Source organism: Egretta garzetta, unplaced genomic scaffold, assembly GCF_000687185.1.
Source record: "Egretta garzetta isolate BGI_Z169 unplaced genomic scaffold, ASM68718v1 scaffold59, whole genome shotgun sequence".
NCBI classification, from domain to species: Eukaryota; Metazoa; Chordata; class Aves; order Pelecaniformes; family Ardeidae; genus Egretta; species Egretta garzetta.
This window is the reverse complement of record NW_009267230.1, coordinates 4,445,284-4,470,677: the sequence shown is the minus strand read 5'-3', so window position 1 is coordinate 4,470,677 and position 25,394 is coordinate 4,445,284. Positions and strand designations below refer to the sequence as shown.

Below are 25,394 nucleotides of genomic sequence, written 5' to 3'. Positions count from 1 at the left end.
TCAAAGTTTTCTTATGAAGTACCTGGTGCAGAAAAGCTAAAGGTATATTTCTGAGCAAGAAAGAGACAAAAACAGATGAACAAAAGTAAATTCCCTTAGTATCTATAAATTCAAAAGACCTAGTGTTTGGGGAGTAAAAGAACAAAATAATTTGGGCAGGAGTTTATTTAGGAGTTGATTTGAAACAGATATTCCAGAGTCTTTTCCTAGGCATCATGAGAAAAAAATGTTTGCTGGTTATTATGAAGAAGAATGTCTCATGCAGAAAGAATTCAGGAATTGGAAGCTTGGTGGATATCTATACAATTTCATTGTGGTTGAGGCACCCCTTCTTTGAAAGCTAGGCTCCCTTGAGCTCTCCTGTCTTTGTGTCTTAACAATCATACACTTGTCCTGATTTTGGCTGGGATAGAGTTAATTTTCTTCCTAGTAGCTGGCATGGTGCTGTGTTTCAGATTTAGGATGAGGATAATGTTGATAACACACTGGTGTTTTAGTTGTTGCTGAGCAGCACTTGTATTACTCAGGGACTTTTCAACTTCTTGTACTGCCCTACCAGCAAGGAAGCTGGAGGTGCACAAGAAGCTGGGATGGGACACAGCTGACCCCAGCTGACCAAAGGGATATTCCATACCGTATGATGTCATGTGAACAAAAATACCAGGGGGAGTTGGCCTGGGGAGCGTGGCTGCTGTTTGAGAACTGTCTGGGCATCAGTCAGCAGGGATGAGCAATTGCATTGTGTATCACTTGTTTTGTATATTTATTATTATTATTATTAAGCATAAACTCACTAGTAACCTAGAGGTTGTAGGAGGATCGTATCTCCTGAAATAGCTGCTCCTGAGTTCTACTCTTTCTCAGAGTATTTGTTTATGTAGGTATGTTTCTGGAGAGGGAGGAAGTAGTACTTTCAAACCTGCTGTGTCTGGTTTTATGTTTATTGTTTCTTTTCCAAATGAACTTCTGCCCTTTTTTTTTCTCATTTAATGCAGGAGGAAAAAGAACATGTTTTCTTCAGAGCAGATATTATCTTGCAATATTATTTTGCCACCTGTATCAATATAACTTATGTGAGGCTCAGGGACTATGTGATCATCTGGTAGGAGAGATTCTAAGGCGATTGCAGCTCTCAGTGAGTCAGATGGAAAATTTTTCTGGTATGTTTATATTGCATGAAAGCGTGATAAGGTATGCTGATACTGTTTGAATAACCTAGTACCTGTGCCATCACACACACCTGCCAGCGTGCTTTTCTCTTTACACTGTACGGAAGTCTGTTTTCAGTGACTTTAAAGATCATCTTCTGATCTTCAGGTTTTCTTTCAACTGCATTTGTTGGAGTAAGGGTTTAGGCAACTTTCATTGTATAATTAATAGTGAAAGCATGGCCTGTTAAATGTTCTTACATTCAAATTTGATCAAGGAAACACTTTGGATAAGAAAAGAGTGGGAAATTATAAGATTTCATTTTATATTAATTTAACTTTTTTTTCATGATACAACATTAAAAAATAGTGGGTTTTAGATTGGTCACCAGCCCTAAACTGGCCATGAGATTTTTTTGCAGATGCTTGTAACTTTTTTGTCTATTAAGTCAGAGTAATCTAAATTTCCAGATTTAAACAGGTTTTTTGACTCAGCGCTGATAAAAATTTGGATACTGCAGTTCCATCTCTAGTCATTAAAAACCTAGTATAAATGTCTTTTAGTGTGTAATTAGTGTAAAAGATTAAGCTCTGTAAGTCCTGAAGGCCTGTCAGTAAATTAATACCATAGTTGCTTGTTTTATAAAAAAGTCTTATAAGCTGTGGTTAAATAATTTTAGCATTCAAATGCTGATTTTCCTCATAATGTTTTAATTTGATACCTGTTTTTTTAGATACCAAGTATTTTCAGCATGAACTATGGATGGTAAGAGATGTTCATACAGAAACTGCTATGGCTGTGATTCGATCCATGGCACGATTCATGGCTGCTTATTTCACAAATCAGATGCTCTATATCTTCCCCCCGCACAACGTTGACATCTTGCATCCACTTCATGTCAAACAAGGTATTTTTTCTAAAAGCAGTTCAATTTGCTGTGCTTAATTATGATAATTTTTTGCACATATATCAGTGCTGTCTGTTACGCTTTAACTTGGTGATCTATAGTTTCAGCACCATTAACTGTAAAGATAAAATAATTTAGTTTTTCCAGATGTTTTTGTTGAGGGGTGTGAGTGTGTCTGTGTGTGGGATTAATGTTTTGCATCTCTTGATTATTGAAAATAGTTTTGGTATTTAAAGTTAATAGTTCAGTGGGTGCAATTGAATTATGTCATCCATAGCATAGAATCATTTATATTGGAAAGGATGTTTAAGATCATTGAGTCCAACTGTTAACCTAACACTGACAAGTCTACCACTAAACTATGTCTGGAAGCACCACTTCTACACGTTTTTTAAATACCTCCAGGGATGGGGACTCCAATGCTTGATAACCCTTCCCATGAAGAAATTTTTCCTAATATCTGAAATCTCCCCTAGTGCAACTTGAAGCTGTTTCCTCTTGTCCTGTCGCTTGTTACTTGGCAGAAGAGGCCGACCACCACCTCACTACAATCTCCTGTCAGGCTGTTGTAGAGGGCAATAAGGTCTCCCCTCAGCCTCCTCTTCTCCAAACTAAACAACCCCAGTTCCCTCAGCTGCTCCCCATCAGCCTTGTGCGCCAGACCCCTCACCAGCTTTGTCGCCCTTCTCCGGACACCCTCCAGCACCTCAGTGTCTTCCTCGTAGTGGGGGGCCCAAAACTGAATGAACACGGTATTTCTTGGTACAGCCTCACCAGGGCCAATCTGCCCTCACCAGGGGGATGATGACCACATCTTGGCCCACTGACCACACTATTTCTGATACAAGCCGGGATGCTGGGCACACTGCTGGCTCATATTCAGCTGGCTGTTGATCAACAGCCCCAAGTCCTCTTCTGTGAGGCAGCTTTCCAGCCACTCTTCCCCAAGCCTGTAGCGTTCCATGGGGTTGCTGTGACACAAGTGCAGGACCCGGCACTCGGCCTTGTTGAAACTCATACAATTGCCTTGGCCCATTGATCCAGGATGTCCAGATCCCTCTGCAGAGCCTGCCTACCCTCAAGAAGATCAACATTCCCACCCAACTTGGTGTTGCCTGCAAACACTTGATCCCCTTGTCCAAATAATTTATGAAGATATTAAACAGAACTGGCCCGAACACTGAGCCCTAGGGAACACTGCTTGTGACCTGCCGCCAACTGGATTTAACTCCATTCACCCCAACTCTTTGGGCTCAGCCATCCAGCCAGGTTATTACACAGCACAGAGTACTCCTGTCCAAGCCATGAGCAGCCAGTTTCTCCAGGAGAATGCTGTGGGAAACAGTGTCAAAGGCTTTACTGAAGTCCAGGTAGACAACACCCACAGCCTTTTGCTCATCCACTAAGTGGGTCACCTCATGATTAAGTTTTAGCTGGGCTTTGGCCCTTCTAATTTTCTCCCTGCATAACCTAACGACATGCTTGTAGTCTTCCTGTGTGGCCTAACACTTCTTGTAAAGGTCATAAACTCACTTTTTTTTCCTGAGTTCCAGCCGGAGCTCTCTCTTCAGCCAGACCATTCTTCTTCCCCACTGGCCCACCTTTTGGTGCATGGGAATATGGCCTGGTCCTGTGCATTTAACATTTCCAAAGAATGTCCAGCCTTCCTGGATTCCTTCACCCTGCAGGACTGCCTCCCAATATGTTGATTTTTATGTTTTTTTTTTCTCAAGGTTCTTTTTCTATTTTTCCCATGCTTTGAGGTTAGTGATCTAAATCTGATATTCAGGTAAAGGGATGCTGTATTTTTTTCATCTAAATTAAGCAACACTAGAATTTCATTGTTCTTGCACTTCTTTTGTCTAAAGATCTGGCTCTGACTGACTTTGATCCTCCCAAAAATGAGAGAAAAGTGGTGCTTAATAAAGGGTTGAACTGGATCTGTGATATGGTGTGATGCAAACTAAAAAGCGAGAGGAAAGCATTTTCTGCTTATTTGGCTGCCAAGCTATTGGAAGCTAAAATGCTTCAGACACTGTATCGTCAGAACAAGTGGGAATGTCAAGTTGGTTTGTTGTTGAACCCAAGTAGTACTTGTTAGTTTAAGTCCTGCTATTCAGCTTTTTTGGTATTTATCACAGTGGGTGATATATCTATTTTTTGCAAGAGATTCTGTTTAAAGATTTCCCTTGTTAGGAAATTCTTGGCTTTCGCATTAGTTTTTCAAAGTGATTTAATGTCCACAGGAATGAATAGTTATTTGGAAGTATTGTCAGTATTCTTCTAGTAAGTTGATAGTATAATGCTGGAAATCTCCACAATGTTAACTTATTTTTATTAGATTTTCTGCAGTGTACTTGAATATATTGACTATTTCTAATGTTTCTTTTCTATAACATTTCTTCATGGTCTTTTGGATGTTTTAATTAGACCACTTTCCAGGTAAAACCTACAAAATAAGACCTCAATTTTAATGCTTGCATTAGTCAAAGATCCATGGACATGGTGAGACAATCTTGGAAAAATTGTATTGCACAAGCTGGATTAGTGTGAATATTCCCCTAAATAGTGTCATTGCCTCAACAGTAAACAGAAACTTTGAGAGAAGAAAATAGCTCTTTAATGTTGATCAGCACCTCTCCAGGAAAACCAGCAAGTAAAACCTTGGAAAACAAATATAAACCTCAAGTAACAAGGAGATATTAAATTTGTATTTAGTTTGTATTTTGTTTGTCTTTATACACTCTCTTAAAATAATGTACTGTTCTTTCTCGAAAATGCATTATAGCTTTCTGTCTTCTGTAACAAGCAGCACACTGAGTACAAGCAACATGGGTACACTAGGAAAACTCAGAATTTCCATTTATCTCGGGTGTACCCTCTGAAATATTGTAAGCATATGTAGCATAATTGCAAATGTTCCATCACTGTGATTAAATCTTTAAAGTAAGAATAAGCCACAAGTTGTGGTGTGCTTGCATATCCCACATTATTAAGCAGAAAAATAGCCTACTCTGACCTCACTGTTACATCATAGCATGAGCTGCATCTGCCTGCTGCAGCTAAATGCTGTAATGTGCCTCTAATAAAGAGCAATTGTACACTGAAATAAATCCAAAAGCAATGTGAACATATGAACTCTAGATTATTCATCCAACAGCATGCAGGTTTAGTTACTTTAAAATGTTTTTTGTGTCACAGACTTATCTCCTCGTATTATTCCGCTTCAACACTGTTTGGTTACCAGAGCTGTCAGGGACCAGAACCTTTCATCTGTCTGGACAGCTGAATATGCTCTTGATTTATTCTTTATTGGTGGACTCATTCCAGAGGCTGTGTGGTTAACACACAGACTTGGAGACTGGAAACTGTCTGTTTCAATTGGTGTGGCCTACCAGCTGTATTGTCAGAACTCTGATGAATTCTCAAGGTAAATTTGAGCTTGGAATTAGCATACTATAGTTTGTTAATGTTATTTGCATGAAGTTTATTATAACAGGCATTTCCTTTGCATCAAAAATGCATATTCCTGGGCAACTAGTAGGTGTAGGACCTAACACGTTAAGATTAGTTATTTTATCTTAGATATTCATTTAACAGAGCTTCATTAGATTATCTATGGGGTTTACTTTGTTATTGATGAAGAGTTTCTTGTTATACTTTCAGACTGAAAAACACAGAGCATCACCTGCCATTAAGCTTATCACCAATGCAAACTTTTCAGGAAAAGTTACAATCTTTGTTAGGACAGCCAGTTACTTCTGAAACATCAGGATGTGTTAAATACAAGCAGTTTACAGGTACATAAAACTATAAATAATTGTGTTTATTTTTCATGTTACTTCACTGCATATTCTGTATTATATGCTCTCTTGAAAAAATTACCTCATCTTCTCTAATGTGTGCATTGCTGTTATAATGTATTCAGATACTTTAATTTTATAGGGGTTTGGATTTTGGCTTTTATCATTCTAAAAATGGACCATATTATCAATCTTGTCTTCTTCGTGGGTAGCAGCCAAAACCTTATTTGACTATATTTGATGTTAACTTTAGTTTGGAAGAAAACTGAAGCTTCATTAAAACAAACAAACAAAATCACCCTGAAGCAAATCTAAAGGGATTAACAATATGGAAAGTATCATCACACTTAAAATTAGTAACGTGATGGTGTTTAATTTTTGGAAGAGGTGGTATCTCTACCACCTGACAGCTCCATGTCCCCAGGTCCAACAGCTAGCAAGACTGAGAATGTATTCCCAGTAGGCACATATACAAACACACCTACACAACACATACATACAGTCGGGCACACAGAGCAACACCTGCAGACATGCTCAGCTCTGCACAAACAGCACCAACAATCCCATCCTGTTTCCCTCTCTTGCTGGTCAGGATGAAAGTCTGCATATACATACTATATATACAATGTGGATCCCTCCAGTAGCTGGGCTTAGACCCCGTAGCTGAGTCTTCCAAGTTGCTGGTGTCTGCATATATGAGCCCCTCTAGCCCCCACTCTGCTCCGTTTTCTGGCACAGACCCACTCGGAGATACCCTCTTCCCCCCATGCACACACTGTCTACACACCCCCATGGTAGCTGGCCTTGAATGTACAGTCCCCCCAGTAGCTAGCTGGTCTGGGATCCTCAGTATTTCCAGGTGCCTCATCCTTAGAGACACATACACCTGTGCTCACACTGTCTTTCTGGCACGTGGTCACAACTCCTTTGGTCCTTCCAGTATGCAAATCCCCTTATCTTACCCTTAGAGACATGCAGTCACACAAGTAGGTCTCCCAGTCAGCTCTGGCAGTTGGCCAGGTCTTCACCAGTCCCTTCAGTCACTGCCAACTCCTATGGACTCATTCTTGCAAGAGCGAGATGCACACACCCCTACCTCCCAGGGCACTTCACTTGACTTGTCATTTAGTCTGACTTGATACTTGCTAGCACTCGCATGTTTGCTTACATAGCCTTGCTTGCTCCAGTTGCTGACACTTGATTTGGCTTAGCTCCAGTCTCTGCAGTTGCTGGCATCCTAGACACACAGGCTTTCTGACCCCTGTGGTTCTGCACCAGTTGCTGGCACTTAAAACCCTATATGCATGTATACTCTGACACACAAAACAGAGAGTCCCTCACCCAGGAAAACAGGCACATGCTGACAGTGCCTCGTGGAGGTGAGGCTGCCACGTGGCTATGCTCTTCACCTGCATCCTATAGTATGTCCTATCCTTCTTGACAGTAACCCCTCTTAAGCCAAAAGGTACTGAAGAGAGCCACTCCTGTTGGCTCATCTTCATACGTTTCATATGTGGACACTTGGGCCAGTGGCTCTCCTGGGAAGAGTCTGGACAGGGTGTCCATTTCTCTAAGTACATAATTTGCTGTTGTGCATCTCTGGGCTTGTGGAGCTGAGCCTTTCATGGGTTGATTTTTCTACTGTGACTAGATGGGTCTAGGTATTAATCAGGTTCCCTCACTTTCTGTTGTCTCTATGCTCTTTTGTATGTGTGTATATGAGCTTTTTATCACATAACAATGCTTTATGCTGGAATTTTCCTGATTAGCTAGATCAACCTGTCCTTGCTTACATTTTATAGAAAGTTTACTGGCACAATCTCTATTCCTTATTCTCTTTTTGTGTGTTTGGAAACCACATTTCAAGTTCCTGTGAGCAGGTAGATGTTAATTAAAATTTATCTAAGCCACATTCCAGACACTGTGTAGATTCTTCTTTTGTACTCATTTCCAGGGATTTAACTTCAAACAGATGCACATGCATACACATGCACTATATAACAATCTTTAAGTATGATAGGTAGTAGAAAGATTTGGCAGCATATATTTCAAGATGAGGGGGAGTAGAAATGGAAATTATGCCAATTTCAGGAACCAGTTAATGATGTATGTTAAAGGGCCTGCTACGTCCAGGAGATGAGGAAAAAATGTAATAATATGTAAAACAGATCAAACAAATACATTTCTTTTTCCTTGATCATCATGCTCACTGATAAAAGAGTTGTTATAGTCATTATTAATAGTATGCCTAGTTTATGCCTGCTTGGTGAGAATGATTTGCTAGAATTTTATGCCAAGCAAATGCATGGCTGAAAAGTTCAGTTCTCTGTCGAGAAAGGCAATAGCTTCCCCCTTAATGTGGCAAAAACTAAACTTAATACTTGAACATTATTTTCAAATGTGAGAGATCTTATCTTAAAGCAAGTAGATGCAATGTATACATTGTAATAGACAAATGAAAATTCTGAGAACATAGCCTCATAATTTCAGAATGAAGGCCATGTATTAATTGAGTCAATTAATTTATTGGATTCTATGCTTAATATTTTATAGATCCCATTGAAGAGGAGGATGCAAATGTTCTTTATAGTTCAATACAGGAGCTACTGAAAGCAGCTGTTATGGCAGATGCTGATATTCTCTCAGAGACATTTCAGCTTTTGATGGATTCTGCCAAAGACCTTAGCAGAAAATTGTATGGTTTAGTTCCAGATGGGCTTTATCTTCCAGCACCACCATTATACTGTCCTCAGCCAGCTTCTCTCAGTGAAGTAAGCTTGAATGATAGAAATTTCTTAGGTCTTTTGTTTGAATGTATTTATGAAATAATCATTATCTTTATTCTGGTTCCTTTCAGCTCATTTTTTTGTGTGGTTTTTCTATGTCATATTTATTTACTTAAGTAGCACTATAGTGATAAGAAAGTATGTATGCTTGTGTGCTTTTTCCATAAAGGACTTATATTCTAAAGAAGAAAGGAAATATTCTTAGGAGCAGAAACAATGTTTAGGTCAGATTTGTTATTGTATATGCCCTTTCTAATTTTGAGGCTTGTTTTTGTCTTTGAATTTGTTTTCAGGAAGACTGCAATGACATTCTTCTAAAAATTGAGAGAGAGAGTCGTCAGAAAGTGTCAGGAGTCCTTCAGCGAATTATCTTGCTCTTCCGGGCTGCTTGTTGTTCCTGCCCTGCAGCACAGTGGTATATTACACAACTGAAGCAGGCAAGAAAAGTTATGCAAAAAGTAAGTATTTAACTTGTTTTTTGTAACTTGGTTGTCAGTAGCAAACACTACTGACAAGCTTGCAATTTCATTGCAGAAGCAGTCAGTCTCATCTGCCCTCTGATGATGTATTTTTTTTTATGTGTTGTCTTCTAGTTTTACACTCGATGTTCAGTTCTTTTAGGAAACCAGACCTTAAAGACGTGTTAGAAGTGTTTCCTACATGTCTTTCTGTACCTACTTGCTAACATACAAACTCATTTCTTTATCCATTTGAAAGAAACAAGCTGATTTTAACTGGGAGTTACAGCTTCTAACTGGAAGCATGTTCCAGATTACTTAGGATTGAACATGTAACAGAGAACGTGATGCTTACTTCAGGTAAAGTGGTCGTCTTAGTGCACAGAGCTTATAAGATCTCATTCTACTCATGTGCATTTTGTTTGCACAGAATTAAGCTCAGAATATATTGATAAAAAAAAAATCGTGTAACCTCAGGCTTTTCTTAGATCATCGTTACACAGCCACTTAGAGAAGGTTGACTTGCTACAGAAGGGTGTGTTTGTGGCTGTCTTCCTTCCCTCAACCTCCCTGCACCAGGATTCATGTGGTGATCCAGATCTGGAACTGATCTGACTGACAAATATTTCCTTCTTTTTGCTCGTTGCATGGTCACACTTAATGCTGGCACAGGGAGGTGGTCAGAAGTAGCAACTGAAACAGGAGGGAAAACTGGTCTGCCTTGTTTGACAGCAGCCTGGACTGTGCTGGATTGAACTGGTTTCTTAAATGTGATCTTAGTTTTCCTTATACTTTGGTGTTCTTTTATTTCATGGTAATCATGAGTATTATAAGTACTGTGCAGACAAAAGCATTTTTCATGCAATAGCTTACACTAAACATATTCCTTTAAATGAATTTTCATCTCATACTGATTTGAAGAAAATGGAAAGCAAGCTTAAGGGAATTTTACTTATCTTGGCAGTATTCTGATAGTAACTGAGAGGCTGTACATTTGGTAGTGATACATACAAAATGTTCACTGATTTTAATTTCCATTTTGACATGCAAACGAAAGTTGTTGATATGTGTATAAATTGGCAAATAATATTTAAATAATTATTTATTTATTTATTTTTACTATCTATAGATTCGAATGAAAGGTTCTCTTCCTTCACTGAGACCATTCCCAGAGACTTTGCTTCATTACTCCAATTTCTGCACTGTTTTCTATAGATCTACATCTTCTGGAGACCATCAGTTTGATGATATTACCTGTAAAATCTTAGGTCTGTATGCAATAAAGTAGAATAATTTAGGGCAAAAGAACATGAGTGAGAATCCACAGGTGCAAAGAAACTCGTATTAGCTTGAAGTAGTATACTTCAATGTGTGCAGCAACATGTTCTCTTTCCAGCTTTTATGTTAGTTATCAAAACTCTTAAATCTGAAAGTTGCTGTTCTGGATTGTTGTGTGTGTTACAGATCTGACAGATGTGAAAGAACATGAGCACTAAGTGGGACTAAAGAGCTGTAGCTGCAGAGCACTATTAAAAACCCAAGAATGAGTAATTTTTTTTCTTTAATTACTGTTAAGATGTTAATTCCTTTTTTCTAGCTAAAAATCTCAAGCTGTTTTTTTTTCATTTATTTAAATAGAATCTCACCATATTGCGTGTTTGTGTCATAGGTTGGTTCAGAGAGCTATGTGCATTGTGTTGGATGCTTCATGTTCGTGAAAGATTATCTGACAACTGTAGGCAATACCAAACTGCAAGGGAAAATACTAATAATCAGAAGGTAATTATATTGCTAATATAGTGAAGATACATTTAATTGCGTAAAGCTATAAGAATAATTGTAAAGATCTGCTATATATTTTTGTGAGAACTCTTACTTGCTTAGTAGGACAAAATCAGCGTAGTGCTATAACGGGCAGTAAGTATTAGAAGCTACAAAATAGTACTGTCCATGTGAACTACGTCTTTCTAATAGTATTTCTGTTGGGCTTTTGCTTGGTATTTAACTCAGATGATTGCTCTTCTGGCAGTATCTCTTCCATAGTTTCTACACTTTTTGTCTAGGTAAAGTATTTACTACTTTTTTTTTTTCCATTAGATTAAGTTATTTTGGGTGTTTCCTGACGAATGTATATAGCAGAACAAGAAGTGAGTTTTGGTGTGTTAAATGTACGTTGGTTTTCAAAAAGAATAATGAAAAGTATTGGAATTTAATCGTGTTTTACTCACACCCTCATCAGCTGATGTCAGAGGTCAAGGAAGACAAAGAAAGAGACTCCTGACATTATGATATGTGTTATACATTCTGTAACAGCACAGATGTTGATTTTTGTCCTACCTAGTCTAGCAACTCCGCTGTCTGTATCAAAGGTTGCGTGCTTTTTAAAACAAATCCAAATTTCTCTTCACCAGAAAAATCAAGCTTCAAATCAACAGGATGATTCTGTTTCAAATAGTAAAATACTCTGATTTTTCTGTGCTTTGTGCGACGGTGACAAATGAGGTAGAAACCACTGACTGTTTATGAATAAACTGATTCATCTTAAAAGCCTCTTGGCTGCCTTAAATATCTTGCTCCCAAGAAAGAATTTGTGATCACCTTAAGTCACAGAAAATTATTTACTTAATCTGGTAATTCAGTATATTTAATCAGTTACAGCTAGTTTAATGCAATCCTTAAGTTTTACTCTAAATGACTGCAGACTCATAAGCAGAGTGTTAATGGAATTATTTCCTAAACTGGTTTAAAAAAAATCTTTTTTTTTCCTTTCTTTTTTTGATATAAGTTATGGTCTACTACAACCTTCATCTGTCTCCTAGTATCGTATACTTCTCTGCTTGGCTGTTAAGTTAGCTGGTTTTATTTTCTGTTAGCTAGGGAAGAATCATTACAATTTGTAATGAATGAATAATTCAGCTGGAATACATTGTTCATATCAATTAATGTTTCTATATCAAGGTGTCTTTTTTTAGGATCTGAAGAAGAATGAATATGATGCCTCCATAGTTGACCATTGTCTGAATGCAGTGGAGTGGGCTTGTCGAATGCTTCCTTTCTCCAGGTTCATGAATGTTGAAGAATTAGTTCAAGATGTAATTTTAAGTCTGCTTGGAGAATTGCCACCAGTGAGAAAGGTAAAAGACATTAAAGCTAGAACAAGAGCAATAGAGTGTATCACAAATAATTCTTCTCCTTGTAAATGCTGCTGGTCAGACTTTCTGGTGGTGTAAGTTCTATTGGAAATTATACCTTACCTGTGTGTTAGCTACATGAAAATATACTTTATTTTGTGCAGGTGGCAGAGATTTTTGTAAAAGCATTTCCTAATCCTGAAGATATAAGAGTTCCACTAAGAGATAAATATCATGGTCTTCAGCAGCGACTCAAACAGAGTATTGTTAAAGGTAGTGTGCATCCTTCTTCAGGAAATAATAAATGATTTTTCTTTTTTACCATACTTATGAATTAATTTGTGACAATATCTTCTTTCATACTGCATGTAAAACAATTAGTATAGTTTTCAGTTAGACAACTTTGAGAGAGTTCTGTGGCAAATTCTTTATTTTCTTTCTGATATGTCTATTCCAATAACAGAATATGATGACTTCTAAGTTGATGGTGTTTCTTCACTTTATCAGTTTCTGTCTATATTTCTAAATGGCTATAATTTATGATGATTCAAAGTTCATTCATGCCTCAAGAGAGAAAGTGGAAACTGAGAAGTTTGCATTTAAAACCTCTTCGTTTTCTTTCTTTGGGCAGGTCCTGAAAGTGAAGAAATGATGTCAGTGATTATACAAGCTACTGAAAAAATGAGAATGAAGGCCTTGAGACGTGTAATAAGGAACATAGGCCCTATAGAAATTAATATTTGGGAGCCAGCAGAAGAGGGAACAGCAGATGATGAGGAACACTGTTATGACAGATTCTCATTAGGCACTAGTTTAAGTAGAAGCACACTTACTGATCTTGGGAATCCTCAGGTATATAGTGATGCTGACACAGCAGATACACTTTCTGATGCTTTGCTTTCTGAAGGAACGAGTGCTCAAACACCTTCACTCCAAAGGTATGGAAAAAATTGCTGCAGAAAGCTTTCTATTTAAAAACAAAGAAAAAAAAAAGAAAAAGTTGTTTCTTACTGTTCAAGTAATCTTTTCACCAAACAGGATAATTGTCACTTTAGGTAATTTATCAAATGAAGAATTAAAAATTTATCAAATCTTAGAACTGCTAATGTTATATCAGTTACTATGTGACGAATTTGTTCTTGAACCATAAATTATTTAATTAGCTGTGACCAAGTTCATATACGATACTGCTGAGTTGCTGTCTTTGTAAAAACTGTGGTTTTTTCATTTGATTAATTTGCCACCTTAACATTGTATTAATGTAAATTTGGTTTTGTTAGTTTCCTGTTTTTAACAATAGAGGAAGAAAAGGAACTAATCTTGCATTTACTTATTTTTCCTTGCAATTCTTCTTATAATGGATTTTACATTCTTAATTCTTCTTAAAATGGATTTACCAGTACTTATGTATGTTTGTTGTCTTACAGGGATAATGAAAATCAGCAGCAAGGAGAAATAGGTGGCAAAAATGCCACATGCAGGCTAAAAGCTCCTAACTGGAAAACAAAACATAAAGACAAAGTATATGTAAAAGACATGCATAATCAGCATAATTTGCCTATAGTTGGTGCATGGGAATTTGAACGTGATGATGATGAATATGTTATTTTTTTAGAGCTCTTTTTGAGTTATGTTCTTGAAAGAGACCTGTTAAAGTACAGTGACCTTGGAATTCCATTTCTTACCAGCTTTTCTGGACTTCTTCGAGAGCACGAGTTAAACTCTCTCTTTTTTGATGTTCACACAACACTGAAACGCCGACAAGGCAAAACTAGAAGCCAGAGTGTGTTTAGAGCAGGGTCGTGCTATACGGTCACCCTGGCATCTTGCGATCCTGAAACAGTGTCCGTCTATAATGAAAACCAAAATATTTTGGAAAATCCAACCCATGTACAGTCCATTGCACAGACAACAGAACCCCCTGTGCGTAACCTAATGAAAGGACTTAATGAAGGATTATTTGGTTTAAAAGACAAGTCAATTTACAGAGCTCAGAGTGACAACCAAGGAGTCACTTTTGCACCAGCAAGCCAGACCTTTCCTAACAATGCTTTCTCTAGCCTGCAAACCCAGGCAACTTCTAAATACATGTACAAAACTGTTGATGCGGTTGATACTGTACCAGGAGAAAAACTAGCTATAGAATTGATAGGTAAATTGAGTAATATTGCAAAATTGCTTGAGTGGATGATCAGATGGTCTGATAAAAGACTGCTCTGTGGTTCCAATAAACAAGGTTCCTTAGAAGCAATACTCCCAATGATACATGTGAAAACATCAGCAGCTGCTGTCCTTACTTCTTTATGGCTGTTAGAACAGTTATACAGAGATGGATCTCAAGCAAAGAGCGTAAAATTTAAGGTAAGAAAAAGGATAAGTGTCAATGACGTGTGTGATTTAGTTTGCCAGTAAAGAAAATCACACACATCTTTTACCTCATAGTTCTGTTCTCAGTAAAACCTGGAATATTGATTAATAGCCTGTCTTTTAAGGGTTGCAAGGAAAGAGAACCGTTCCAGGAATGCTGAAATTCTGTCTGTAGGAAGGCTTTGGTTGGAGATTAAAGTTCTCTTTGGAAGTCCTGTTTCAAATCCAACTTATTTATCAAGATACCACATTATTTGAGCAAATTCCTACAAGTTAGGCCATTGTGTCTAGTTTTAGACATCAGCTTTGAAGAAACCTAGTATTGGAGATAGAGTATGGAAAAGCAAGACAAAGAATAAAGAAATAGTTTATCTGGGGAGACTTGAATATAGATTCATTTGTCTTTGAGGATAGTGCAGCTACAGTCTGACAGAAGTATTTAAACTAATTAAAGACTGGTGAAAGTGAATTTTGGATTTCTATCTAGGACAGTTACACAGAGTTAGAGAATGTTTGTTATTGTAAAAGGAGAGATTTGCCAGAAGAACCTGATATGGATCACTTACCTTCTTTAATTAAGTCTCCATGAAAACCTTTGAGGGGAGAGGGTTGTGGGGTTTTTTTGAGAAGGCTTTTCTCCCAGATGAAAAGAGGTTTTCTCTTGGTTTTGGTTTGTATTTCCTGTTTTCTGACAAGTGCCACCCTTATTTTACTTACAACTTACTGCCAAAATTTTGTGCATGCGTCTAACTGCATGTTTATGTATGGCTTTTTGCCTCTCATACTGCCTTCAGTAATAATAATTTAGAGTAGTTTAATACCAGTTTGTATTATGGGTGATGAAGGCCAAACCTTGCTGTGTATCTTTGTATAGAGTATATTTAATTGTCACAAAGCATTTTTCACAACTGAGGCTCAACTGGTGCTGACAAACCTCTCCTATGCTTCCTTTGGGAAATTCAGAGGACCATTGCTTCACTTAATGTAAACAGGGGAAAAACTCAGGTTCCACAGCCAACTGTAAGTCTAGTATTTCTCAGATCTATAATAGAGAAAAGGATATGAAGTTAAGCGTAAACACACTATGTGATATTGAGTCATAAACATACTATATGAAATTGTTGGGGTTTTTTAAAGTATCAGGTATCTTTTTATAACTAGTGAATTTTCATTATTGTTATTATTATTATTAGAGTCTGGATAATCCATGTCTGAAAGAATTTACATCTCTATCGGAAGCCCAGTCTAGGACAGAGAAAGAAGGTGGTATGGATGAAGGCTCTTCCGTGGTGGCCAGTCCTCTACACGATGTCCAGAATGTACAAGGCTATGATGATCTTTGTGAAATCAGTTTGGGGTATTTTTTTTTTTTAACCTAAGAACTGTAGTTGGTCATAATTCCTCGGCTGAGCAGCATGTTAGTATGAAGAGTTCTACTGTTACTACATGTTATATAAGTGTTTAATTCTGAGTGCAAAGTCAAACTCATGCATATTGTTTACAGCTGCATGAAGCAGATTAAATATTCTCCATCAGCAGACATACTTCTAGGCAGAAAACAATGTAGCTGTTGCGTATGAAGTGAATTGTAAATGGTTGTTTATAAACTTAGTGATGTGGAAATGGAATCCAGATTTCTGATATAGTTGATACCATCGTTTTCTCAAAGAGTTCAGATAACTTCCACTCTCATTACTGTAATTTTCCTTATGTTGAGATGAGAGTTCACAGCATTAGTTTATTTTTCCCTGGATCTGTAATGCTCATATGTGTGCATGTCCAAAAAATAGATGGAAAAGGCGGTAAATATTTTCTTAATATCTTACACAGTTCTGGAGATGGAGGTCTCTCAACCTGAAGTGCTTTGTGACACTTCATCTTCTGCTGCACTAAAGAAAAAACAGACATTTGGTATTACTGTTCTGAGACATTATTGTGTGCCTTCTGTGACAAGAAATTTTTTTCATAAAGGAAGTTTCTGTGAGGGAGATAAATATAATCTTAGCCAGGTGATTTTGAAATTATGGTGCAGTTTGTGTCTTCCACTTTTGCTAGATCATATGTGTTGGTTACATTCTTCTGGAAACAGCCTATCTGAAAGATTGTACCACTAACCACTAAAAAATCACAGCTATACAAAAAAAAAATATTAATCTTGGTTTAAGTAAAATTCAGAGAGAAAATTTACATGAACACTGATTATATCACAGCAGTGTTTATTTTACAGTTATGCACTAGCCTGCAATCTGAGAGGAACAACATACTTAAACTAAGTCAGATACTTACATTATTTCTATTGTTATTTTTGTAATCCCAACGACCAGAATGTCTACAATGTCAAAATATTTTGATAAGAAGGAAATTAATCATGGGGATTATTCCGTATCTCAGATGACTGAAGATATTAATGAAGTGGGACCATTTGTTCAGGAGGAGTTAGATGTAACATCGGAAAGTGGAGGTTTGTTTTTATGGTATATCCTTTTACTGTGGTCTGATATAGAAAACAGCAGTTTTGCCTGAATAGGATTATATACCCCTCTGTTTATTTAATTAAAAAATTGAAGTAAGTTTTCATTGTTCTATTGAAAATATTATTGTACTCATTTTATATTATAACTAAATTCTATACAATTGTTTTCTCAAGACTTTCTGATCAGTTTTTTTACTTACATAATTTCTTTTTGCCATAGAGATAGGACAATGTATATTAATACTTAATTCTAACATTTACTTTCATTCCAAAAATAGTCAGGCAAGTGTGTAAAATATGATTTTAAAATTGTAGGAGCTGAGTATGCATAGGTTAAGTTTATCATATTCATACCATGAAAATAACATGAAAAATAAATTGGTTCCCCTCCCCTGCTTCTGGTGCATGCATCAACAGAGATTTTGAATTTGCTGAAAGATCTCTTAACCACTTTCTCCTTGCTAGGGAAAAATTGCATTAATGTGACTGCTTGACAGAAATCACATAACAGTGCTGTATGTCACATAGTTTTCTGATTTAGAGTAATTGTGTTTGTTTTGTAGAGTTCTTTGAAGAGCCATATGAAACTCCAAAGAGCTCCAATAGCTCTGTCAAGATCAAACCTGTAGAACATCAAAGAGTAAAGGCAAGTTACTGTCTTGCATAGAAGCATCAAATTATTATGAATACTCTTCAAAATATCCTGAATTCCTCAATGTATTTCAGAAATAGAGGCCTTAAAGTTTTTAGGATGGGTGATTTTGTTCTCTCTGCTTAAATCAATAATAAGTAATCAGTAATTAAACAGCATGTTGTGGTTTAACCCATATATTTATATAATTATGTATATAATGAATAAAGTTATATATAACAAATTTATAAGTATAAATATATTAACATATTATTTAACAATGATGATGATGATAATAGTAATAATAATAATAATACACAAAATAAGTGATGCACAATGCAATTGCTCACCACCTGCTGAGTGATGCCCAGCCAGTTCCCAAGCAGCAGTTGCTGCCCTCGGCCAACTCCCCCCAGTTTATATATTAAGCATGATGTCATATGGTATGGGATACCCCTTTGGCCAGTTGGGGTCAGCTGTCTTGGCTGTGCCCCCCCTCCCAGCTTCTCGCTGGGAAGGCATGAGAAGCTGAAAAGTCCTTGACTTAGTGTAAGCTGCTCAGCAACAACTAAAACATCAGGGTGTTACCAACATTATTCACACCCTGAACCCAAACCACAGTACTATGCCAGCTACTAGGAGGAAAAGTAACTCTATCCCAGCCGAAACCAGGACACAATAGTAAAGTGAGATCTGTGGTGAGCACTTTTGAAAACTGATTCATTGTTTGTAAAACTAAATATTTCTATGCCTCTCTCTCTCTGATATATATAATTATATATCTCTCAATTAAATCTATATAATCTATAACACTACATAAAATATATGTAAAGCTTATATATTTTTATATATGTAAGTATATAAAGTTTGTGTATGCACACATATGTACCAAAACATGTAAAATAAAGAAAAAACAAAACAAACAAAATATGGTCTTCTGGTTAATAGACCAGATTCTTGTGGGTTTGTTATTTTGTATTACTAGGAAGCTGTATTAACAACCTTTTTTTTAAAAAAAAACAACCCTGTGTGCTGTCTCTGAAGTTGTCACGGGGGTTAATTAAAGATTCCACCACTTATTTGAATGCTTGCTTGTTTTTAAATTAAATGTATGAAGATGTTCATTTTGCTCCTGTCTGAAAACTCAAGCTGGATCTGTGTAAGCAAGGCTTGGTTTTTTCATGCATCATCTTCGGGTATAAGTCTCCTCTCTTTGAAATTGGCTAAGGGCTATTATGCTGAAATATGAGTTGCATCAGTTTACTTGCCTGTAGTACTGTAGTTTCAGTGGTGTTAGAGGAGTTAGAAACAATAAACATATTGTGGTCTTCCGTTGTGTAGTGCATTTTACTGTAGTGAATCTGTGGCATGTCTAAAATCCTGCATTTGTTTCAATTTTTTAGTTTGTAAATAGTTTGTGTGTAATAGGGTTGTTTCCACGTTTTCGTCCTTACCTAGGAGGTGCAAGATTAGCAGAGTGTATTTCCAGGGTGCTGTATAGATATGAATTTAAATAACTTAAAAGAAAGATGCTCAGATGAATCTGATATCTCCTTATTTCCAATCTTTAGCTGTCCTCTGATAAGTATGTCGTTTTGATTACTTTTCAGACAGATTTTTTCAAGTGGCTGATTAATGAACAGCATGTTTGCCTTAGGCTAATAAAATAATGCTTCATTGAAGCAGAAGGGCGATATAAAAATTTACAAGTTCAAATGCATCTTTCTATATTCCAGCACGTCTCCATTTCAGATGTAGATAGTCCCCAGGAAGACCAAAAGGTGGAAAAAACAAAGGAGGGAAAGGATGAACAGAATGCGTGAGAGACTTTTTTTGTTGTTTTAATTCTCCTTTTGACTTTATTTAAAGATCTGAAGCAGTTTTGTTAATTATGGTATCCCATGGAGTCTCAATGGGTTCTTGCTGTTGTTTATAGCAACAAACTCACAGTTTGAAACAAAATTTCAGTCATCTCCTGTCCCACATATACAGGCATTTCACATATACGAAGTGCTGGGTGGATGAGTGATTATTTTAGTAATGGTCAAATAAAAGAGGTGTGGTTTATGGGAAGGTATATTTTGTATCTGGGTAAAGGATGGAGAATAACTGGAAAAGTTTTCAGATACACGATTGCTTCTCCAGACTTGAAATAGAAGCAGCATCTTCAGGCTAAATACAGGTGGAGAGCAGTGATTCTAGGAAACTAACAGTTAATTTGTTCCACAACATAGAAGAAAGAGAGGTAGGTGTCTAGGAAGCATAAGGTGAGATAAATACGGGTGATAAGCTTATTAGCTCCTGAAAGAGGAGGAAGGTATTTCACACACTTCATTACGATATTTTTAAAAATTTATGTTTTAAAATATATCTACATTTATAATATAATGTATGTAAAATTATAGGAACAGTCCATGAACCTGATTGTCAAATCATCTGTTTGAAAAGACTACTGCTTAGTTTGATTTCTCCAAAGTTTTTCAGGGGAAGAATATCTATATTCTGTAAATACAGGTTTGCTAAATTTACCACAAGGAGTCTTGGTGTTTTGAGATTTTTTCATTTGTTTTAATGATAGAAAAGTAACAGCCTATTTTTATTATTTCAATTATCTATCTTCTTGACTCCACCAAATTTGTTTGTAATAATGAAATCTTTTTTACAAAGTCTTATTAATTGTGTTGGCATATACATAAATATTCCTGTGTATACATAATGTTTGTGGAGAACTTTTAAATGGCCCCATTTTGGAAAGACTTAGAATCCTCTCCTATTTTAAACTGATATATTTTTGTTTTGAAAGAAACTAAAACAACTGCACTTAAGATGCCCCCTCCAGGATTTCTTATGATACTGGTTTTTCTTTTTTAGGAATGCAGATTGTAATGATATTAACAGTATTGCTTAAACTGAGTTTTCCTTTCCTTTGCCAACTCAGATCAACCTCTTTTTTGCCTGCTGTTCATGTTGACTAGCCGAACCTTCTCAGTGCTTTTGTTTGTGTCAGTTTCTCATTGCTAGGGAGACAAAGCATGTATGTGGGTATTTACCAGCTCAAACTGCAATGTAATGCAGTAATTGAAGCAATGCAGATCAGTATAGCTCTGATCAGGTGTCTTTCAGGTATTTTATGTCATACTAGTTTAAATACTTTTTCAAGAGGTTTTATATTTATATATAAACACATACACACACATATAAATGATATAAAATGAAAATAAACAGTGTAACAAATTATTGTAGTATTTACAATACTAGTTTTTTCTTTCTTTATAGCATGACTGAAGTTGTTACTAGCACTATTTCTCACTCGCTCTCTTCAGAACAAGATGCAGAAGTTCCCAGGTAAGATAAACCTATAATGTTTTAAATATTAAAAAAAGGACTGACCCTATTGAATTTTCAGTCTGAAATAATATGATGTGTAGATTTGATTACAAAATATTTGCAGGTATAGTATATTGTACCTGCAAACTGTAGTACTAAGTAGCCTTCCCTGACACCTTTTTGTACTGTAATCTTTGAGGATCATGTACTCTTGCATGTTGTCCAGAATATCACATGAATCAAACGTTAATTTCTAGCTACCAGACTTCAAGAGAAGTGATACTTTTGTTTTCTGGTTCCAGACAGAATCATTTGTAATTATATGGTACTACTATAGAAGATACATTGTTACATAATACACCTAACAATAACATACATTTGTATTTTTATAAATTTGTTAAAATGTATACTTCTACAGCCATTGCTAGATTCCCATAAACACATGCATAATATTTCTATAAACAGCAAGAAGTTTGGAATTGGGAAAAAGGGTCAGAAGTTGATTTCTGGCTTTCACTTCTAGAACAGTCCTCTGAGTTTTTTTCAGTTTAGAGGAAGGTCTGAAGTATGAAGCCCTTTGGATTCCATTTTTGTGTATGTCTTGTCTCATTTCATCTTGAGTTTTTCATGCCAGCTTTTTTAAAAAAAATTTTAAAAAAATCTAACTTCTAGGGGTTTGTGCCATGCTTTCACATTCTAATTCTCTTCCAAAAGATTCCCTGTGCCCCTTCAGACATATTACATATCCAAATTACTCACTAGCCATTGCTTTATACTTCTGTTTCTTTACATGCTTGGAGGCCATCCTGTTCAGTTGTCAAAAATCCTCCAAAGGTTGCCTGTACCCATAGCTATGTCAGCATTTTTCTTAAATAGAGAAATGTCTTTTGGGTCAATTTCTGTTGATTTAGGTAAAGCCCTTCAGTTTCTTTATAACTTAATGTAAATTCTAGCCCTCTGTTCTTCATGTAAGGACTTAAACTACTTAATTGTCTTTACCTACTGTAAGATCTAATTATCTCTGTGAGAAAATTCAGTATATTGTATTATCTGGCACATGTTATTTTAATTGTAATTGTTTTCAGATCTGAAATTTTGTTGTTGATTTTTAAATCCAAATATATAAAGGCCTATTTAATTATTTAAATGAACATGAATCTGCCATCTCTTATTTCAGTCAATAATGTTCTTCTCTATTTTCCACCAGCTGTTTGGTTTTATGACTAACTAGGCCCTCTTTCTGTCAAATCATTGTTTTCTGACAGTATCTCTAGTGAAGATAACATTCCAGATACCCTTGTGACTAAAAAATCAGAAAGTTCTTATGTTTTTACTACTGTTTTTCATTCAGTGTATTAGGAAGCATTAGGAAAAATATGTCATACATGCTCTCCAAAGAAGATTGTGCAGTGTTAATTACTAAATTGTTCCTACAAATTAATTATGCTTTAGAAATATGAAGATATCTTTAAAATTTTCTGGATTGATTTAAGACAATCAGTATAGGTGTTCTGACTATGAATACTTTTAACAGTTTTGTTCTTTTCCTTCTCAAGTAATGCAGAGATTTCTCTAAATGATGGTCAGCCTTCTCAGACTGTTGTGTCAACTATGTCAAGTGCTGCCTCCAGTGCTTCCATTTGTGCAAAGAAGCAAGAAGTCAAGAAAGAAGTCCCTGCAGAAGAGAAACTAAACACATCAGAAACTGTCAGGCAGATGCTCCAAGATGAAATGTTTAAGTTAGTTCAGGTGAGAGCATCTCATTATTGAAAACAGCGTTCACAGTATAAACTGTGTTATTTAAAACAGTGGGGATAATTGCTGTTTTAAAGGTATTCTCTGTGTGGTTGTTTTTCAAAGAGATTTCCAGTTCCACATAAACTACTGTGAACATATATTTTAGACTTGACTCTTACTTTTGACTCAAGAAAATGAGTAACATAATAATAAAAATTTGAGTATGTTTTAGTTCATGTAATGCAGTGTGCTCTAATAATACAGGAAAAATTCTGAAGCTGTAGTAACTATGCAGCTATACTGAGATTTTGTTAGTACATGGAGACAATTCTATGTGACCTTACATTTACTCAAACTGCAAAAAAAAATAGGAAGCAATTTGTCTTGCTTTAGCATAACCTGTCTGTGGCAGGCATTTAATGTATCTTAAAAGAAAGTCCAGTACAATAAACAATCATACAGTTGAATCATTATTGAAACTTGGGGATGTTGTTTATTTTGTCACCTCTATTAACAGGTTAATGAACAGTTATAACATAGCCTGTGCATAGAATTTTTGCTAAGATTCCTGTTAAAGTTGTTTACAGTGTTAACTTTGTGTGTGTATATCCAGCTACAGCAAATCAACTTCATGAGCTTAATGCAAATAGTGCAGTCATCCTTTGCCAATGTGCCAAATATGCCACAGTATCCATCCATTCACCTGGAAGGAAGCCAGCCTGCACACACTGATGAAGGCTCTCTGAAAACACAACTGCCCACTCAAGAAGATAAAGGAAAACCTGGTCAAAAGAACTTTGATTTTCAACCAAGGAATAGTTTAAAAGGTGAAAGCAACAATGACCATATAAAAGTAGGTATATCAAAGTGTCAGGCTCTTCTGTATATCTGATCTGTTATCTGTCCTGTTAAATTAGGAAATGTTTTTGTAGTGATTGCTGTAGACAAAAATTATTTTTACCATTTTTCCGCATATTTAGTGCATGTTTGCTATTTCAAGGTACTTGTAAATGGTGGCTTTTTTGCTTTTCTGATTTAGGATCACCTGGATGTGAATTTTTCTTTAAGTCTATTAGAAAGCCACAGCAGAGAAACAGGATTTATGCCACCCTCTCAAGATCTGCATTCTTCAGCACCTGCTAAACCAATTCATCTCCTAGCTCCTTTCTCAGACGTCCAGAAAACACCCAAGCTTATCCCTATTGAAAAAAACCTGAATTACTCAAATGGATTTCCTTTGCTTAAGCTCGAATCAGGTTATCATTTCAAACCGACATTTTTACATCCAATAGAAATGTCATCAGCTTTTGCTAGACCACCCCCAGTACCACGAGTAGCTTGGAGTTCATCAGATTCCTTATGGAACCATCAGTCATACATACCAAGAAAGAGTAAGTCAACAGCAGATTTGAACATGAGTGGGTATGACCCTGACATCCCAAGGCAAACGCATGAGAAAGAGAAAAGATGGGCAGAAACTGTGCATAAAGGACCTCCCAAACACCTGAATCTAGATCAGTATGAAGGACAGCAAGAAGTTTCACAACAGCAAGAAGTTTCACCTCAGCAGCAGTTCTCTGCACATGTGAATGTGGACAAAGCACTGACCACTCAGAACCTGGCTGGTATTCCACTGTTGCACTTGCCACTTGACCCAGTACCTAGACTTCCGTCAGTTGTAAGACAGCCTATCACTACTACTGTAATACCGGTTAAACCTGTAACAAAGGAGAGTGACTGCAGAGAAATGCTACAGCAGACTGGAATATCACTACTCCATGCTAGTTTACCTCCAAAAATTAAGGTACTGCATTTTAATAATACATTTTTCTAAACTGTAGGGTTTTTTCAGTTTCATGGTTTTTTATTCATCAAAATAGGTTTATGTTTCCAGAGTATGGAATTTGGAAGTGTTCAGCACAGCTACCAGAAGGGGTCTGGAACTAAGGGACCTCCTTACTGGCATGTCAATATGAGGCAAGCTGCAAGCTTGGAAGTGTTTTTTTACAGCTTTAGATTGATTCCATATTCCATAGTTCTTCAACATTCAGCCCATTAATAATGAATGTAAGGAATTTACTGTCTAAAATGTTGGATAATATTTATGTGGTAAAAACCAGTTCTGTTTCTACAGAAATTTAAATGGAAGAAATTGGTTTTTTGTAAGGGCAGAAATGGAATGCTTTTAGGCGTGGTAAGAAAACCTTATCTTCTGGTTGCTGAGAACCTGACATTTTGAAAAATGTTGTTCTGGTAAACTCTCATATGCTTGCCCATTCCAGTTGAAAAGAATGGAAACATTTTTCCTTGAAAACTGCTTCTTCAGTCCTTGTCTACATTGCATGGTTTCTACTTTCATCCTCAACTACATACATTAGAAATGCAAATATTAGTGAAATATGTTTTGTGGAGAGAATTTATTATCATTTAGTTTACTTTCAAAAAGTAGTTCACACATGTACACATTAGCTGAGATTCTGGTCTGATGCTGCTAATACATTTTCACTTTCTCCACAAATCGCTACAGGAGCTGTGTTTGTATAACTGAGATCCAAGCTGGATCTGCTCTGTTCATCCAGTCTGACTAGGGTTCCCCTGTCTGTTTCCTTTATCATTGTTTCATTT

General features: G+C 36.4%; 1 protein-coding gene across 6 annotated transcripts in view; it reads left to right on the top strand.

Annotated features, from left to right (window-relative positions):
- Positions 1-25,394, top strand: part of CPLANE1 (ciliogenesis and planar polarity effector 1) — a 62,281-nt gene that overhangs the window by 15,012 nt on the left and 21,875 nt on the right. For all 6 annotated transcript variants that reach the window (XR_004843102.1, XR_004843103.1, XM_035902648.1 and 3 more), the window contains exons 15-34: positions 996-1,160; positions 1,883-2,056; positions 5,258-5,486; positions 5,723-5,856; positions 8,413-8,630; positions 8,939-9,103; positions 10,233-10,371; positions 10,773-10,882; positions 12,076-12,237; positions 12,399-12,507; positions 12,866-13,172; positions 13,662-14,595; positions 15,795-15,958; positions 16,926-17,062; positions 17,638-17,720; positions 19,442-19,524; positions 20,982-21,050; positions 22,589-22,781; positions 23,383-23,622; positions 23,809-24,573. Coding sequence is in view for 4 of the 6 variants with exons in the window: in XM_035902648.1 (XP_035758541.1) it covers positions 996-1,160; positions 1,883-2,056; positions 5,258-5,486; positions 5,723-5,856; positions 8,413-8,630; positions 8,939-9,103; positions 10,233-10,371; positions 10,773-10,882; positions 12,076-12,237; positions 12,399-12,507; positions 12,866-13,172; positions 13,662-14,595; positions 15,795-15,958; positions 16,926-17,062; positions 17,638-17,720; positions 19,442-19,524; positions 20,982-21,050; positions 22,589-22,781; positions 23,383-23,622; positions 23,809-24,573 (4,580 nt within the window). In the remaining 2 variants the exon portion in view is untranslated. The remainder of the gene's footprint in view (positions 1-995; positions 1,161-1,882; positions 2,057-5,257; positions 5,487-5,722; positions 5,857-8,412; positions 8,631-8,938; positions 9,104-10,232; positions 10,372-10,772; positions 10,883-12,075; positions 12,238-12,398; positions 12,508-12,865; positions 13,173-13,661; positions 14,596-15,794; positions 15,959-16,925; positions 17,063-17,637; positions 17,721-19,441; positions 19,525-20,981; positions 21,051-22,588; positions 22,782-23,382; positions 23,623-23,808; positions 24,574-25,394) is intronic.